Source organism: Lampetra fluviatilis, chromosome 10, assembly GCF_964198595.1.
Source record: "Lampetra fluviatilis chromosome 10, kcLamFluv1.1, whole genome shotgun sequence".
NCBI classification, from domain to species: domain Eukaryota; kingdom Metazoa; phylum Chordata; class Hyperoartia; order Petromyzontiformes; family Petromyzontidae; genus Lampetra; species Lampetra fluviatilis.
This window is the reverse complement of record NC_136284.1, coordinates 11853410-11869503: the sequence shown is the minus strand read 5'-3', so window position 1 is coordinate 11869503 and position 16094 is coordinate 11853410. Positions and strand designations below refer to the sequence as shown.

General features: G+C 40.2%; 1 protein-coding gene across 1 annotated transcript in view; it reads right to left on the bottom strand.

Moving 5' to 3' along the window:
• THSD7A (thrombospondin type 1 domain containing 7A) overlaps positions 1 to 16094 on the bottom strand; it is a 337784-nt gene that overhangs the window by 77611 nt on the left and 244079 nt on the right. Inside the window, 4 exon segments of the mRNA XM_078860548.1 lie at positions 1512 to 1690; positions 3878 to 4141; positions 8020 to 8217; positions 13796 to 13920. Of these exon segments, the coding sequence (XP_078716674.1) occupies positions 1512 to 1690; positions 3878 to 4141; positions 8020 to 8217; positions 13796 to 13920 (766 nt within the window).

Genomic DNA, 16094 nt, shown 5'->3' with positions numbered 1-16094 from the left:
AATAAGACATTACTGTGACTCGCGACTTATAACTGATCGGACAACCTTTATACTGACATCGTGAAAGTATCCATTTTAATTAGAAATGAAATAATTATTGGTGTCAAATTAACAGCTCATACAAATGCAGTTTAAACTAAAAAAAAGCATGCATATAGAATGTATTAAATTGCACTGCCTAATGGACGTACAGGCAGATGGTCGTCGCACCCAGCCTGCCAAAATCTTGTGATAAAGGTCATAGCACACAGTGTACATCATCACACTGTTGCACATGATAAAAAGCCCGAAACTCCTTTCACAATCCAGCGGTGCTGTAATATCGACAGCGAAGGTGACCTATTTCCTTATTGCTCTGGGGGGCTATGATGCATATTGCATTTGTGCTCTTACATTTTTTGAGCAATAATCGACATTGTTTCATATTTGATTAATGGTTTGCATACATTGTGCAATTAAAAATAAAATGTTTATGATCCTCTGCATACAAACAATAATCTATTATTGATGCATTATGTTTTAACATATAAGGTGTTTGCATGCTTACACAATAAAATAACTACACTGTTGATGACATGTACATGTACAGCACTTTGTCAATCCACTGCTGGATGAGTGCTTTAGAAGCATAGTAAAATGTAGCCACAAACGTTGCTGCAGTGCCCTCGAATGATGGCATAGCTATCCAACCACCTACAACATCTGACACTTTAAATTTAAACTTTATTGTTTTGGGCATCACCCACACAAGCGCTATTAAAGCTTCAACTTTGCTTAACTTTCGGAATTTGATTGGATCTGACATATTCCAGTTGATTTGGTCAAAGGCGCAGTGCTGGTGAAAAATACAAAATACTGTATGAAATCTTAATAGTGTTTTAATTTAGTTGAAACAACACTGTTGTGTTTTTTTTAGTATTATTAAGTACTGTACATAAAATCTCAGGCAATTTTTCGGTGTCCGTGTAGATTATTTCCCGTCATTCAATGCCTCTAGACTTTAGAGTATTTGGCTGCTATAACTGTCAACGTGATAAGCCAGTTTAACACGTAGCAGGCTTTCGCGACCAATATCATCCATAAGAGGTTTTTTGGGTTAGATCGCGCAAATATATAAATGTGTTGTTAAAACCCGCCACCACCCGACACGGCCAACTAGTAAAGGTTGTCACGTAAACAGAACATGCCAATTCGTCACTAGTACACCACACTGGTGTGTTGGAGAGCCAAGCCACAACATTTACAATCTGAGTACGACGTTTCACCAGTAATTACAACCAGCTTCATCAGGCGGCAGCCAGATTTGTGGAGAAGTCCACCTGTTTTGTTCCTTATATAGAGGCGTAGATGTGGTGATAAGCCACTTCGTTGAGTGATCATATGTGGCCAGGTTGCTTCTGAAAAAGAGCTACATAGCTCAGTGGGCCTTACCTGCGAAAATAAAATAAATGTTTAGCTTGTTTTAGATGATACACATGGAGGGCAAGTGATGTGATGGGTGAACCTCAAACCTGATTAACGTGATCCAGCTTTGGGCATGGTCGGCCTCTGTTGTAGGGTTTCTCCCGCAGCCACTTGGAGCGAACCTTCATGCCGCTCCCGCACGACTTGGTGCACCGCGACCAGCTGGACCACTCGCTGAGCTTGCAGTCCGAAGGGCACGGCACCACACACGACTCCTCCTGGTAGTCTGCACGGGTATGGTGGCGCATGCACGCGAGTGATTTTTCATGGCGTATGAAACGAAAAAGGTACTTGAGCGTCCGTTGCGTCTGTTTGGTTATTGTGCAGCATCAACACTTAACCCTGCTGCATCAACAGAAAATTCGTTTGTGATGAGTCGAAGGTAAAAGTGCAGGTCTGCAAAATATTTCGTCACTGCTAGCAGAAGGCCTCCGCTTAGGGGTATGTTGGCCTATTCTTCAATGCCGATCAAACGCCTTGGAAGAGGTGGGAGAACCAGCACTTTACCCGTGCTGCATAGGCCCTGTTCTATTGACTCAATGTGGTGGACCCATTTATTCTCCTGGGTGGCTGGGCAGATTTAAGAAACTCGCACCGTTGATTCAGCTGCCACACAGGGAGATCAAATCGGCGACCTATGGAGTGCAAGACCGGCGTACTAGAAGTTACACCACGACAGCATCCCTGTTATATATACATGTATGGGGTAAATGCAACTCATAAAGCTCCCACATGCACGTGTATATATATGCATGCACCCAAGCACACCTGTGCACAAAGAAATAAAATACATCTATTCACACACGTGTTAAAACGCCTGTAATTCATGCAACACGTGCTCGCAAATGTCACTTTAATTACACGAGGTTGACTTTGCATGGTTAGAAGTAAAATCAGATAATAATTCAATCGCTGCTAGGATGCCAAAAATTAATACATTGCATGCTTGCTCGCATTCACGTTGTCACGTAGTCAAGTTTTATTAAAGGTCATATTTTACCCCCGAAGCACTTATGAGACAATATATCTGTGATAACACCACACAGTGACGTGTTTAAAATAATGGGAAAATGAACCCTAAACAAACACATACGGTAAGTCACTGATATTGTGGGTGGGTGTTGATGGGATGAGGGGTGAAAAACAGTGCCATGGGTTGTCGCACATTACCGATTGGTGAACCATTGCGGGTTTTAAAAAGGGGAGTGGGCTATCTGCCTTATTTAAACAAATTAAAACCATTCTAGGTCAGCATGGGCTGTATGTAAAGCTGTCATGCTGTATAGATAAATATCTGATAAGATTCAATGGAAACTGACTTAGGCAAGTCTCAGGACAATATTGGATTTGGATTGATGTACCGCGGCTTGACAGTAATAAAAATGTGGTCGTGGGTGCACACGTGTGAATAGGTGTCAACTGTGGGTTATCTAAGGATTAATGAACAGGGACTTCACATGCTCCACAACAATGGCGGACATAGCATTGTGTGGTTGTGTGTTTTTGCACGTGTGTGTGTGCATTCACATGTATGTGGCTACATGGATTCATCAGTGCATGTGTAGGGCATGATATGTCTATGGACATGAGTGTTTGTGTGTATGACTGGTTATAGCGAGAATTAAAAAAAACTAAACAAGAAAATGGACAGATTCAGATAACAGGCTTTCATTAAAACACGGGGCAGATGTTTACAAAAAGACGAGCAATACTTGTTATTCCATAATTAGGTGTTGCGGTCTCAAAATGCCAGTTTAAAACAAGGTGAAAATCCCAATGAAATACTATATTCCTCCTGCCATATATGTATGTTGAACTGTACGTAGCCAACCGTGTAAATTGGAGGCGCAAGGGAAGGGCACCAAATTAAACACAAAAAGCAGTTGCAAAGAAATTCGTTTTCAACCTGGATTGAAAAGTGCATAGCTCCAGTGGCTTCCTAATATGAACATTGTTTCACAGAATAGAGTGCACAAAATTAAGCATGAACTATGATAGGAAGGTGAACGTACGTTTGTGTATACATTAAAGTAGACTTGGCATTCTAGATTTGAAGCTTTCGTGACTGCAAGGATTCCTATTCTTAGGTTTTTATCGGTAAAGTCACGTAGGTAAAAAATTTAAATTAATAAAAGGTAAAATAAAAATAAAATAAAAATAACGACGTTTCGGAGATGATACAGCTATCGTGCTGTGACTGTTCCACCTGAAGACGGAAGCATGTGTTGTCTCCGAAACGTCGTGATTTTTATTTTATTTTTATTTTACTTTTTATTAATTTTAATTTTTAGACTTGGCATCCTATGTCGGTGCGAGTACGTGGGACAAGCGCATTTGAGAGCATGAGCACAACCTTGCGTGCCCCCTGAACTGAACGCGATCGGTGCCATCTCCCGACTCTGCACGCACTCACCGGTGGTGCTGCAGAGTGCGAGGTCAGCGAGCCTGCCCTCCTGGTCGAAGCAGGCGAGCGCACGGTACGACGCGCCCTGGCCGCACTCACGCAGGTCTCCCGTCACCCGCATGCCCAGCTGCGCCTCCGCCTTTCCCTCCGGCAGGACGCAGTCGGACCAACCTCCCATGGGCTGGGGGCTGTAGTGCACGCACGGGCACGGCTGGCTCTCCAGCAGCGGGTAGAGCTGAAGGTCCCGGCAGCGTGGCTTCTTTTTGCTCTTGCCTGCCCGAACGGTCACCGGTGACGGGAGACAGAGTTCAAGCCACGAGGCCATTCTGCCGAATATCAGTTGCCAACAGGGGCAAGCCCGCAGCACGTGGGTGGCGTTTATGCGATTGTTCGTAAGGTGAGCGACGTTCAAATGGCAGATCGTAAACATTCAACGAGCGGAGGTGGCTGGAGTATCCAACCCAATTATAAAGAGATACATTCACAAATACGCGTTGTGCTTTACTGTAAACATGCAGGAATCGATGTGAAAGATTAAAATATGTTGGTGCAACAGTCACTATTTTCAGTAACCGTTTCCTTACATTGAGATTCTGTCTCATAAGTTAACGCCATAAACAAAGTGAGCTATTAACTGCTAATGTGCTGCGTGAATGTGGCCTGCAAGCCCAAAGTTAAGGCGTTATTGCAGACCACGATATTTGACCTCAGTTGGTTGTCTATCATGATGTGATAATTTGTTTAGAAAAATTATCCTCCACTACCTTCCAAGCAGCATTAGACTGTGGTAAAAAGAAAAGCATCGCATCAAACCGCTAATTTTCAACAGCTTTCATGTCCTCAAACTATTCATGGTCAAAGACATAAAACTGCCCATATGTTGTTGTTTATGCCAAGTTTCTGTCTGCTTCAAATTTAAAGCACGACAGTTAATAGAAGGACAGGTAAACACGCGTGCACAATATTCATTATGTAAGAACGCTTCCAGTTTCCGTGGTGTGATAAAATGTGAGGGACAAAGCAAGCATGCTGTCAGTGTCCATACATTATAGAATGATCCATATCGGCAGCTGGCACTGCGACAGGCAAAGTTGTCCAATGTTAAAGATATTAAAATGAACATATGCCCTTTATATTTTGCATGCATGCCAAATACTAAAAATATATGATTTAAAAGTCGTCTAGTGTGAAACGCTGGCCAATAAAAAAAAAACCCACACGAAAACAAAATCCACATGGCGAATTACACAATACCCAGGATCACGATGGAATATAACAAAACATTCTTCCAGAAATGAATATCCCTCTAAAATGAAGACATTGTCATTCATGACTCCAAACGTGTCTTATAAATATATCGCATGCATGACTGAAGGTGATGGAGATTATTTCGAAAAAGCTATTAAGACAATGCAACAATTTATGATTCGTTTGCAACATTACGGAAAAGTAATGAATAAATAATTACCACAAAGTCATTTTCCCCTAAACAGTATGTTTGTGAGCCTTCTATTTGTTTTGTTTAAATACTTCTGACAGGAAAGATAGCTAATATATTGGGCACAGTAATCATCAATGATGGTCTATCATGAGGGAACCAGACATTGATGGTTATAAATGGGAAATTATGCGTGCAGCTACATAAATAATTTTCATTTATTTCCTTCCAATATAACTGAAATATGCAAGTATCTTAAAAACATCCTCAGCCTTCCACAGCGATTACTGTAGCTAAAATTTATTGTGAACCGCTGAACATAGACTGCCAAGTGGAAACATATGAATGACAGAAAGTTAGTTTGTGATAAGTAACACCCTGAAATATTTTCCTAATCTGATGAATATTTATTCAGAGCTTTTGCACGTGGAAGTGAAATAAATATCAACTTCTAAATATCACAGTTGACTTCAAATAAACTTGCTTGGGATGACAATAAATCATAATACTCAACGGAACTCACATTACAAATTATGTATTATAAGAAATGCACATATTTTTCTTGGAAAATTTCCAAAGCTTTCGTTCATGCAATGAGACATGCCAATACTCCAATAGATTGCCTTAAATTGTTCTTTGTTTACTGCAATTTGCATAAATGTGTATTTTCGAGAGGAAATAAATTGGCTGCACGTTTTTGTTGCTGGTAAGAAATGTCAGTATAATGTAATCAAAATGACGGGTCTTTGAGAAAGTTGAACTGAAATTACAAAAGGACATATAGAGAGGACAGACACACTAAAACACATGATAGTCATTTTCTGGTGATTTAACAAAAGGATGAGCCACTGTAATATCAGGATATTAAATTCAGTTGCCTGCATCAATGTCTATATAATACGGTATTTAGATACAGCTGTCTCTTTAAGCTGAGGGTATAATTTGTACAATTTCCCACGGTGAAGATGCAAAGATCCACATTATCATATATATGGGTACATGTTTACATTTACTGCTAAAATAAATGAAACGTACATTTCTATTTTATAATAAGTTAACCATACATTTGGTATGCAATTTATTTCATATTTCATTACAAAGACAACCTACAATATGTTAGCACGTATAACCCATGTTGAACTTTCATTCATAGAGAGGCTGCCATACATTTTAATTTCTACAAACAAACTCAAGTTACGTACAACCCTTGTGTAACAAAACAAACCTCTGTCTAAAATCATGATAAAACCCCTAAATTTAATCACTTAGAACCAATAGAAGTGGGAGTGCAATGATTAGTGCTCCAAGTAGTTCAAAGATTCGTCTGGAATCAGAGTTGCCTTTAGATTCAACGATACATATTTAAAATTAAAGTGATTGTCGCAGTCTCTCGTGGCTGTAGGTGATCCCAGGAACCTATGACACACACCATATATAAATAAAAAAATAATTATATCTTACACACGTGATTCAATGCCTACAACATCAGCATAACAATAGGTTTACATTTTTTTTATTATTTATCAGTACTGTACGAATAATAAAGAGCGATAATGCAACTATAATTAAAATCGGTTAAATATTAGAAACCCGATCACAACAGAAACATATTGCAGGCCAGCAAACATTGATTGACCAAAACCCAAAGGTGTGAATAGCATGTACAACATATCTCAAGCCTTGTCCAGACCACGAGCTTAAATCAACTAAACGTGTGGCCATTGTGACATTTAAACCAAACAACTCAAGGCGTGAAGTTGGGACGGCTGCATTGTCGAGGTTAATCACTCTAAACAATCCATAGCGCCAGGACTAAATGAAGCGCCAGATTGGGCAGTTGAGACACCTGAGCAAGGTAAAAATTTTAAAAGTACATTATTCCTATGAATGAGAAAGTATTAAACAAATTGAGCAGAAAGACAATGCTGTGAGCACCAGGCATTAATGCACATTTTAAAAAAAAGGTCTTGTTTCCTGCCAACTTCTACAATATAAAAGCCACTTGCATTATGAGGCTTCCTTGGCCAGTAGCAAGATATAGTATTAGGTTTTTACCCTTTCATCTGGCACCAAAATCGACACCTTTATACAAGGGATCATGTTTGAAATAACCACAACACAAGCCTTTTGGCGTCATTTGGTCCAACACCAGTGGAGACTAGGCTCTAAGAAAAGCCGTCTCGGGTGTGGACCAATCAATTTCAAGGACAGTGCATATCATTATCAGAGTTGTCTCTTTTTGTTTGCATTTTGACTGCTTGTGTTGTGGTTATTGCAAACATGATCCCTTGTATAAAGGCGTCAGCTTTGGTGCCAGATAAAAGGGTAAAAACCTATTACTACTAAAAGCCAAGGAAGTCTCAAAAGAGCAACAATTAACGATAAATGAAACTGCAATAATACATTCTAAGGGTTTCCTAAAACATGATTCAACAATTACCAGTACCATTATTCAACTTAAGAAAAAAAACGTGCTGCATTAATGTAAATTTAGACAGAATACAAAAAAAATCACGATTCTGTGAAATACCATTATCATCCGGATAAAGTGAATACCTCACGAACAAGGTAAATGAATCCTGACAGGGATGGCGGCCAAGGCAGGTTGGCCAGGTCGAGCATGAACAAAAAAAACATCGGTACTAATTTTCACATCAGCATCAAGCGTACGTTTAAATACCATCGCAGCGAGCAAGGTACACGAGCCACTGACCGGTGGGGGCTCGCCTTCGAGAGCGGTTCAAGCCACAGCCCGGGGCAGTGCAGGGGCTCCAGCGGGACCAGGAGGTGAACACGCAGTCGTCCTGACATGCCACGCGGCATGGCTGGGTGAGCCCTGGCGCTGGCGAGGCCCAGCGGAAGCATTCCTGGGGGTCAGCCTGCCCCCCGTCCTCCCTGCGGCATGTCAGCGCTGTGGAAACCCCCCCACCCCCACCCAGGACATAGCGGACGGCATCATCATCACCGTTGTTATTGTCATTATTGTAATAATCATCGGTGTATCGTAATCATCATGAGTGTCTTCATCAAGATGCATCAATGGGCTCTCTCTCTCTCGCGAGAGAGAGAGAGGAAGATGGCACCCTTTACGCGGCCCACTCTGTTAAGTGAGAAATCACGACGAATGGCATCAACGCAGCGACCGAACACCGACCATCAATCTCCTGGTTTCCAGAGCAAAACTGAAAAAAAGGGGTTCTCAATTATAGCGATGAATAATATAATTTTCACCACTCGATATCCTTCTTCAACAGATACAAACAATTACTGGACTGGGCAGGGGTGTGCAGGCACAACTAAACAAAAAACACATTAATCATGAGCACTGCCTCACAAAGTAAACGTGTAGTCAGTTCTAGATTTGAAGTTTTCGTGACTGCCAGCATCCATACTCTTTGGTTCTTTCGGTAAAGTCACGTAGATGAAAAATAATAAAATAATTGAGTTATTTTCATTTAGTCAGCTGACGTTTCGGGTAATGGCCCTTCCTCATAGCAGAGAGATAGAGAGAGGGAGGGCCGATATATGGAATGACTAATACAGCAGACCTCCTGGCATCCTATTATCCGTGTTTTTTTTGGGAAGGAAAAAACTACGTGGAAATGATGATTTTGTATCTAAACTAATCTTATCCATGAAAAAGTCCATGGATAAAACAAAGTCAATCGACAATGGGAATAAATTCAGAAGTAATCACTGACATCAGGATTAATAGGGGTGCAGATAAAGTTATTTTCCACGGACCATTTTGGCGCCATGGATAATGAATAGGAGTTGCAGATAACAGGGACATCAGATGAATGGAGACCTAACGTGGTTGGAAATCTAAGTGTTAGTGCGTCATTCATTGTTTTTGTTGGGGCATAACGAACCTTCTCTCGAGGGTGTTTAGGCCCCATTTGGCATAGTTACAAAAACAAATAAACAGCATTACAATAATTGACACATAGGTATATATTATAATGCAATAATCAAACGTGTAAGATTATAATTTGAGTTTTTTTAAATATAAATTGTTCTGTAATGCTCCTTATTTATGGACAACATAAAAAAAATTGGCATAAAAAGTTCCATAATTAAAACTAAAATATATATTCTTGGGCTTGCTTTAAAGCTCATACTGTGTGTACATGATATAAATATTTCAGACATTCATGGTTAAAATGAGGTAAATTAATATTTCCAGGGTATTAATAAAGCAGTGTCCTGCAGAAATATTGTAATATTTAAATTATCATATTAAATGTCTTGATTAATTCAGTTCCTTGTGTGAACAATCAAGATCGTACTCTGTCTATGAAAGTTGAATAGCGTTAATCCGAAGTAATGGCATGAATGTACAGCTTCACAACCTTAAAAGTGTTATTTAACCAATCGATCTGAGACACTAATTCAAGTCTTCATCTTTTCATAGTGGTCCTTTAAGCATCTCGATAGCAGCTGCCATTACCCCCACCCCCATGTTTAACTGTGCCATAAAAAGTTTGTATTCTTGGGCCAGATGGCAGCTTAAGCATTTCACTTTGCTGGGCGATGTACTGAAATCCAATAGCATTTCATGGTGAATGTATTGCAATGAAAACGGTAACAGCGTACATGGCGAAAAAATAGGCCAATATATAAGTACATCAGCGGGGAACAGAAATGGCAGCGTGAGTCATGGGGCAAGACAGAGGGCAACTGATTCTGAGAGAGTGGAGGAACAGAGTGCAGACAGTCCTCTGAAAAGGCAGCCCCCTTTTCAATCTCTTATTGAGAAATAGTTTTGTTGTATTATTGTGTACACATTGTCTCCATACGGCAATAGAAATCTACACCTGAAAGAGGTCAAATACACAATTGCACTTCAAGAGAGGACATCACAATTGTCCTTACATCTTAACCGGTGGAGAAAATTTCCCCATATTTTTGGGAAAATAGACATTTCTAAAAACGTGCCAATTGCGTCCATCCAATATGCCACAGCTCAACACGCTCACAGAGATACTGGCACACTTCCGTCTGTGACCAACAGACCCTTTAGCAATGCGATCACACGCTGGTCCAATTCCAATGAAAATACCACCTCGGCTCATAACTCTTTCTGATTCGAATTACCAAAAAGGACATTGGGGGGCCATGCAGGTCAGGGTTTGTGGAGGTGCCCCCCCCCCATCATCATCAGGCACGTGTTTTGTTATGTTCGCCAATGCTGAATCACATTCTAAACACGGAAAACTGGCAATGCAGCGTGAGATGATGTTGAAAGTTGTGAGGATTGATCCTCGAGAAACAGGGACGCTAAAAGCCCAAAAACTTTCCAGTTTACCGTGGCTTTGTGATCGAATTGGCAGTTTATGTGGCAGATTAAACGTTTCCTGTTATAGATAGAGATGTTAATTTGACCCCCTGCATGGCCCACTGGCCAATGTGCCAGGCTTAAGGTTAAGTATTAAAGGACATTCGCGTACACAGTGAAGAGCGAAGCATGCAGAAAGATTAAAAACCTGAGTTTCTAACATCGACAGGAGTGTAGCAAAATCGTGTAATTTAATCATTCACTTTTAGTGATAGCCTTTGCATAGCGCTCAAAGCTGCTCTAAGTAAATGCATAGTATATGTATCACAATAGCACAATGATAACCATTAAAATTAAAATTACTCCTAATGTTTTATGAAAGAGTAAGACATCACATTAAAAATCAAACAATGCGTTTTCTACTAAATAAATACGCTCACACCCTCGAACTGGTAAAGCAGAGCACAATTTGTCTGAGCACTTTGCTCAAGTTTACAGGCAGAACCATAAGTATGCGACTGGCATTCAAATGACCTTCTGTAATAAACATATCTTACAACCCTATGGGAAAGAATTGTGCTTCTGATCACCTTTTGGGTATTTTTTTGCTGAAGTAGCTCTATATGGATGGTTCCATCCAGAATATAGATATGGAACCTAAAAGGGGGCTGTGTTATTATAGTCTCAAGGCACAACAATTATGGCTTGTTTTTAAATCGGGATGGACCAGCAAATCTTTTTTTTTAAGTGTAATACCGCATTTAATTCTCATCACGGTTTATTGAAAGACATTAACCGTTTCGGGGCTCAGCACATTTGTAGATGTGTAATGTCATTTTAATAATTATTATTTGCTTAATGAGGAAGAAAAATCATGCATATGCATGGCTTCTGAAATATTTCCTACACATATTTGCCGCAGGAAATGTTTCATTGGTGACGTTATTTCCAGAGCCGCACAACAAGATGATGTTTCGTGGTGCATGCCATGACATCACTCATAATGACGCATGATGTGTGACATTGCAGAATGATGCCACACGCATTGATATCATTGGCAGGGGGTGAACACATAGCATGTGACGTCACGGGGCGATGTCATGGGATGACATCACATACAATGATGCCATGGAGAACCATGTGACGTCATCGCCATGGCCGACAAGCATGAATAATTATTGCTGGTGTTTTATTGGCAAGTGCTCAGGGTACACTATGATACTGTCATACTATATTAGAAAAGTATTTGCTCACTGGCTGGCTGGCTGGTGGACAGGAGAAGGTTAGGGAGGGGAGTGAGGAAGGGAGGGAGGGATGGACGGACACATCCAAAGATCATGTGGGCTGCTCATCTTCCTGAAAACAATCTTCAGAATGAGAATAGCTCCCTGGCATGAATACACGAATTGGCATTCATTTGAGGGTGTTAAATACTCTGCTTCACAACATGAGAGTGCTGATTAAAATATGTCAACCTGTTACATAAACACACGTGTTTTTTTAAACACATTTAATCAGTTGTGTGTGTGTGTGTGACTGCTTTACGCGATAATGTGGCGGTACACATTCCTGTGATGTGGCGGCACACATTAACGTGTCGATATTTACATTCGTGAGTGATTGCCTCAACATCTGTTATGAAAGCCGGAGTAAATTATTTTCATCCTATGCCCAATGACACACAATGCGCTGAACTTAGAATGAGGGGCTTGAACTGGTGAACTTTGAATCCAGAAGCAAGTGCACTACCTCAGAGCCAACCAGCCACCTCATTGAACTCTATATGGCAATCAATCAGGATGAAAAATTGCTTGCTGCAGCTCAGTTCAATTCCCCCAGATTCACCTTTTTTCATTGACTTATACGGTGAGGATTTTGTTATGGGTTACTGAGGGGAAAAAAATCACTCTGAACCACTGTGCAATTTAGGAAGCAAGCATTGGGAATGTCATTCTGGCTCAATGCAAGCAGCGTGAGAAAGTATGACAGGAGGCAGCCGTGCAGGGTGAGGGGTCGGTTTGAACCCTGGGGGAAGAACAGCACGGCTGATGGACTGGGGAGACGGAAATCACTAACTTCCTTTAACAAAAATCTCATTTCGTTTCGAAGTAATAAAAGAATGCTGATGGATTATAATTCAGGTAAACCTGTGTGAGATTTTTTTTTCGCTATAAATTTCTGCAATTACTCAAAAGAAAGCACAAAATGTTGTCAATCAGAGTTAGTGCGAGCATAAATTGTCCTGTCCCTGCTAATAGACCCTCAAGCAGTTTGGGGAACTGCTTCACCAGGCTTGTGGATGGTTCAGTATAGGTTTCGCACGTGTGCCTCATTATATGAATGTGATACACCTCCTTGTGACCTAATTTTGAGCTCTGTATAGTCCACTTGCGTTCACACCTCAAACATGCTTCCATGTTTTATAATCCCTGTACAGTATACACCAGTGGGAGAGGTGAGGGCACTCATAGTGGTGTATGCCTGTTGCTCATTGATTGTCATACAAAAAAAACTGTGGTTCCTACAATGTGTTCTGAACCCAGTGACCTGAGTATAATTCCCGACCATGGCAAACATCAACAGTGAGTGATATCCACACTGCGTCTGGGCTTGATCCTTCATCATCTTTCACTGATGAAGCATCGTAAAAAAAAAACTTGACAGAACATATACGGGCCTTCATCCAGCAGTGGCTTGGCAAGGGCTGATAATTATTGTAATTTTTAAGAGCAACATTAAATGTGAGAAACTCAAAACATCCTGATTTTTGCTAGTAACAATAAGATCACAGAGAGAACAACAGTTTGCATGAGCGATGTGGATATCTCGATGTCGACATGTGTGTAAACGTAATAAATTAAAAGTGCAGAAGGAAACACCACAAACATCTTTCGGCTGCATCTTGAGGCATTGATCAGAATTTGTTGGCTCGAGGGGCATGTGAAATCTCACAAGATTTAAGTTAATGCTGCCCACGAACGGTTAGATTCCCCCTGAGATGTTACTTCCAAGGAGATCTAAAAACAATATATCACGTAATTTTACAGGTAAAACGAGACATTTCTGTAAAAAAAAAACAATCCCGGCAAGATGGACAAGCAAAGGCATGTCTTTAAAAAAAAGTGGTGGATAACAAGAACATACAGATTGAGACAGTGACTGATAGGCATGGAAAAAAGAGATTCATCGGTACACCGATTGTATTACGGACCTCTGATCTGGAGTCCGGGTCCGCAGCGCTCTGTGGTGCCAACGTGTGTGCCCCTTGCACCATCACCGCTGTGCCTCAGTGAATCAGGCACCAGCTGGCAGCGCCGCCACTTGTGTGTTTTCCATCTGTGCACGGAGTCGCAAGCGGCGTTAGAAAACAGGTTTAAAAAAAAAATGGGAACAAAAAGATGAGCTATGCCTTCAGGCAGGTATCCGGACAAACGTATCCATTCATTTATGGAACTATAACTGCTAAATTATACATTCTTGGCCTTTAAGTTCAAATCAATACACGTTATAATTCATCTTTCCAAGTACACTCTTTCTCGTGGTAATTACTAATTTGTTCAGTCCGTACGTACATATACTGGGTGAATGAGGTTGCCCTTTTCCTATTGTGTTTGTGTAAGACTTGTTATGTAATTTACTGAATATAATATCCCATGGTACAGTGGCGTGGCTATTGAAGGCACTGACAGTGCAACAGCACTGGGCTCCCTCGGGCTGACGGGGCCTGAGGCAACAGGCTTGTAAGGGGCCAATACCAACCACGCTTTGCCACTGCAATGGTACTTAGTGAGGAGAATGTTTCGTTAATGTGAGGCTCATTGGCAAAACATCCCATAACGAGTAGTAGTAGGTTTTTACCCTTTAAACTGGTACAAAAACTGACACCTTTATACAAGGCATCATGTTTGCAATAACCACAACACAAGCAGTCAAAATGCAAACAAAAAGAAAACAACTCTGATAATGATATGCACTGTCCTTGAAGTTGATTGGTCCACACCGAGACAGCTTTTCTTAGAGCCTAGTCTCCATTGGTGTTTGACCAGATGACGCAAAAAGGCATGACGCCTTGTATAAAGGTGTCAGTTTTTGTACCAGTTTAAAGGGTAAAACCCTACTACTATATTTTGCCACTGGTAAAGGAGGTCTCATAGTGTAGATGCGTATCCCATAACGAGTTAATAAAAACGATAAAATAACAGAACACACGGATGAGAAATATTAACCTATTCCTGAAAAAGAGGAGACTACAATATTCTAAGTCAAACTTACCACAGGAAATAATGTATATATTTGATAAATAAAAACATACTTAGAGCATTTCAGATTGTTGCAACTTAATACGTTTTCATAATAACAACATAAGTTTGATGATTATGCAGCACTGTTATTTAACTGCGCTGTATCAGAAAGCAGACAAATGGATAACTGATTCAGTCACTGTCCTGGTAGTGATAGAAAATAAGTTTGTGATTATTACGATGAGCGATCGCATGATTTCAGCAGAAAAAAGTAAATTACAAAACAAAATTGGTGATATTTATGCATTTTTATTTTTTTGACGGTGATGTGTTTGACAATGGATTTTGATTTGATTAAATTGAGCGTGTGTGTGTTTGTGCATGCTTATTTATTTGATCAACAGATGAACCGAAGCTAACAAACCATCTGGCTCCAAGCTGTCAGTACATGTTGTTCTTTAAATAAAATCGTGTATTTTACTGGTGCAACTTTAAATTCAACAGTGTCTAAATCATAGCAATTCACAAACAGAATGGGTATGAATTGTGGCCGGTTTGTAAACTGTGTATATGGTGGGATATAAAGCAATATTGAAGATAAATTTCAGGAGCCAATGCGTCAAAACAAAACTTAAATGTAGGCATTTTAACGGTTATCTTGCATTTTTGTATTCGAGCTGAAAATGGGACCTTTTATTATTGCACAGTCACTGCCTTAGGGTTTACATAAGCATTTAGACAAGGGCATGAAGCAATAAAAGGGAAATGTGGTATTTTAATATCAAAATGCAAATTTGAATGGTTATTATCTGGCCACACGTGTCAAAGATCGTTAGTGCCAATGTGTCCGTGGATCAATTTTGACATTTTTGAAGGTGATCCAATTTTTACCGATGAAGGCACATCGCAGAACCCACGTGCACACACAGTCTGCAGCTATCGCAGTTACGACTCGATGGACAATTTAAACAAGAAGATGCTGCTGACTTTGATTAAAGTCACGTTTTTGTTTGTCCTCATTGGTTTGTGTTTGTCCTCCAGGCTTGTTTCACACTTTGGGTGTCATCGTCTTGAGATCCAATTTATTTTCGAAGCTATATGAATCCATATTTATAGTAATGCATCATATTTGAAATAATTTCATAACTGTATAATACCATTGGTCTCTATTGTTTTATGTTCGATCAGCCATGATTAAAATCCAGTACATTTGCTGTATTTAGTGGGAGAATCAATGTTGAAATAAAATAAACTGCAGTATTACGTGTT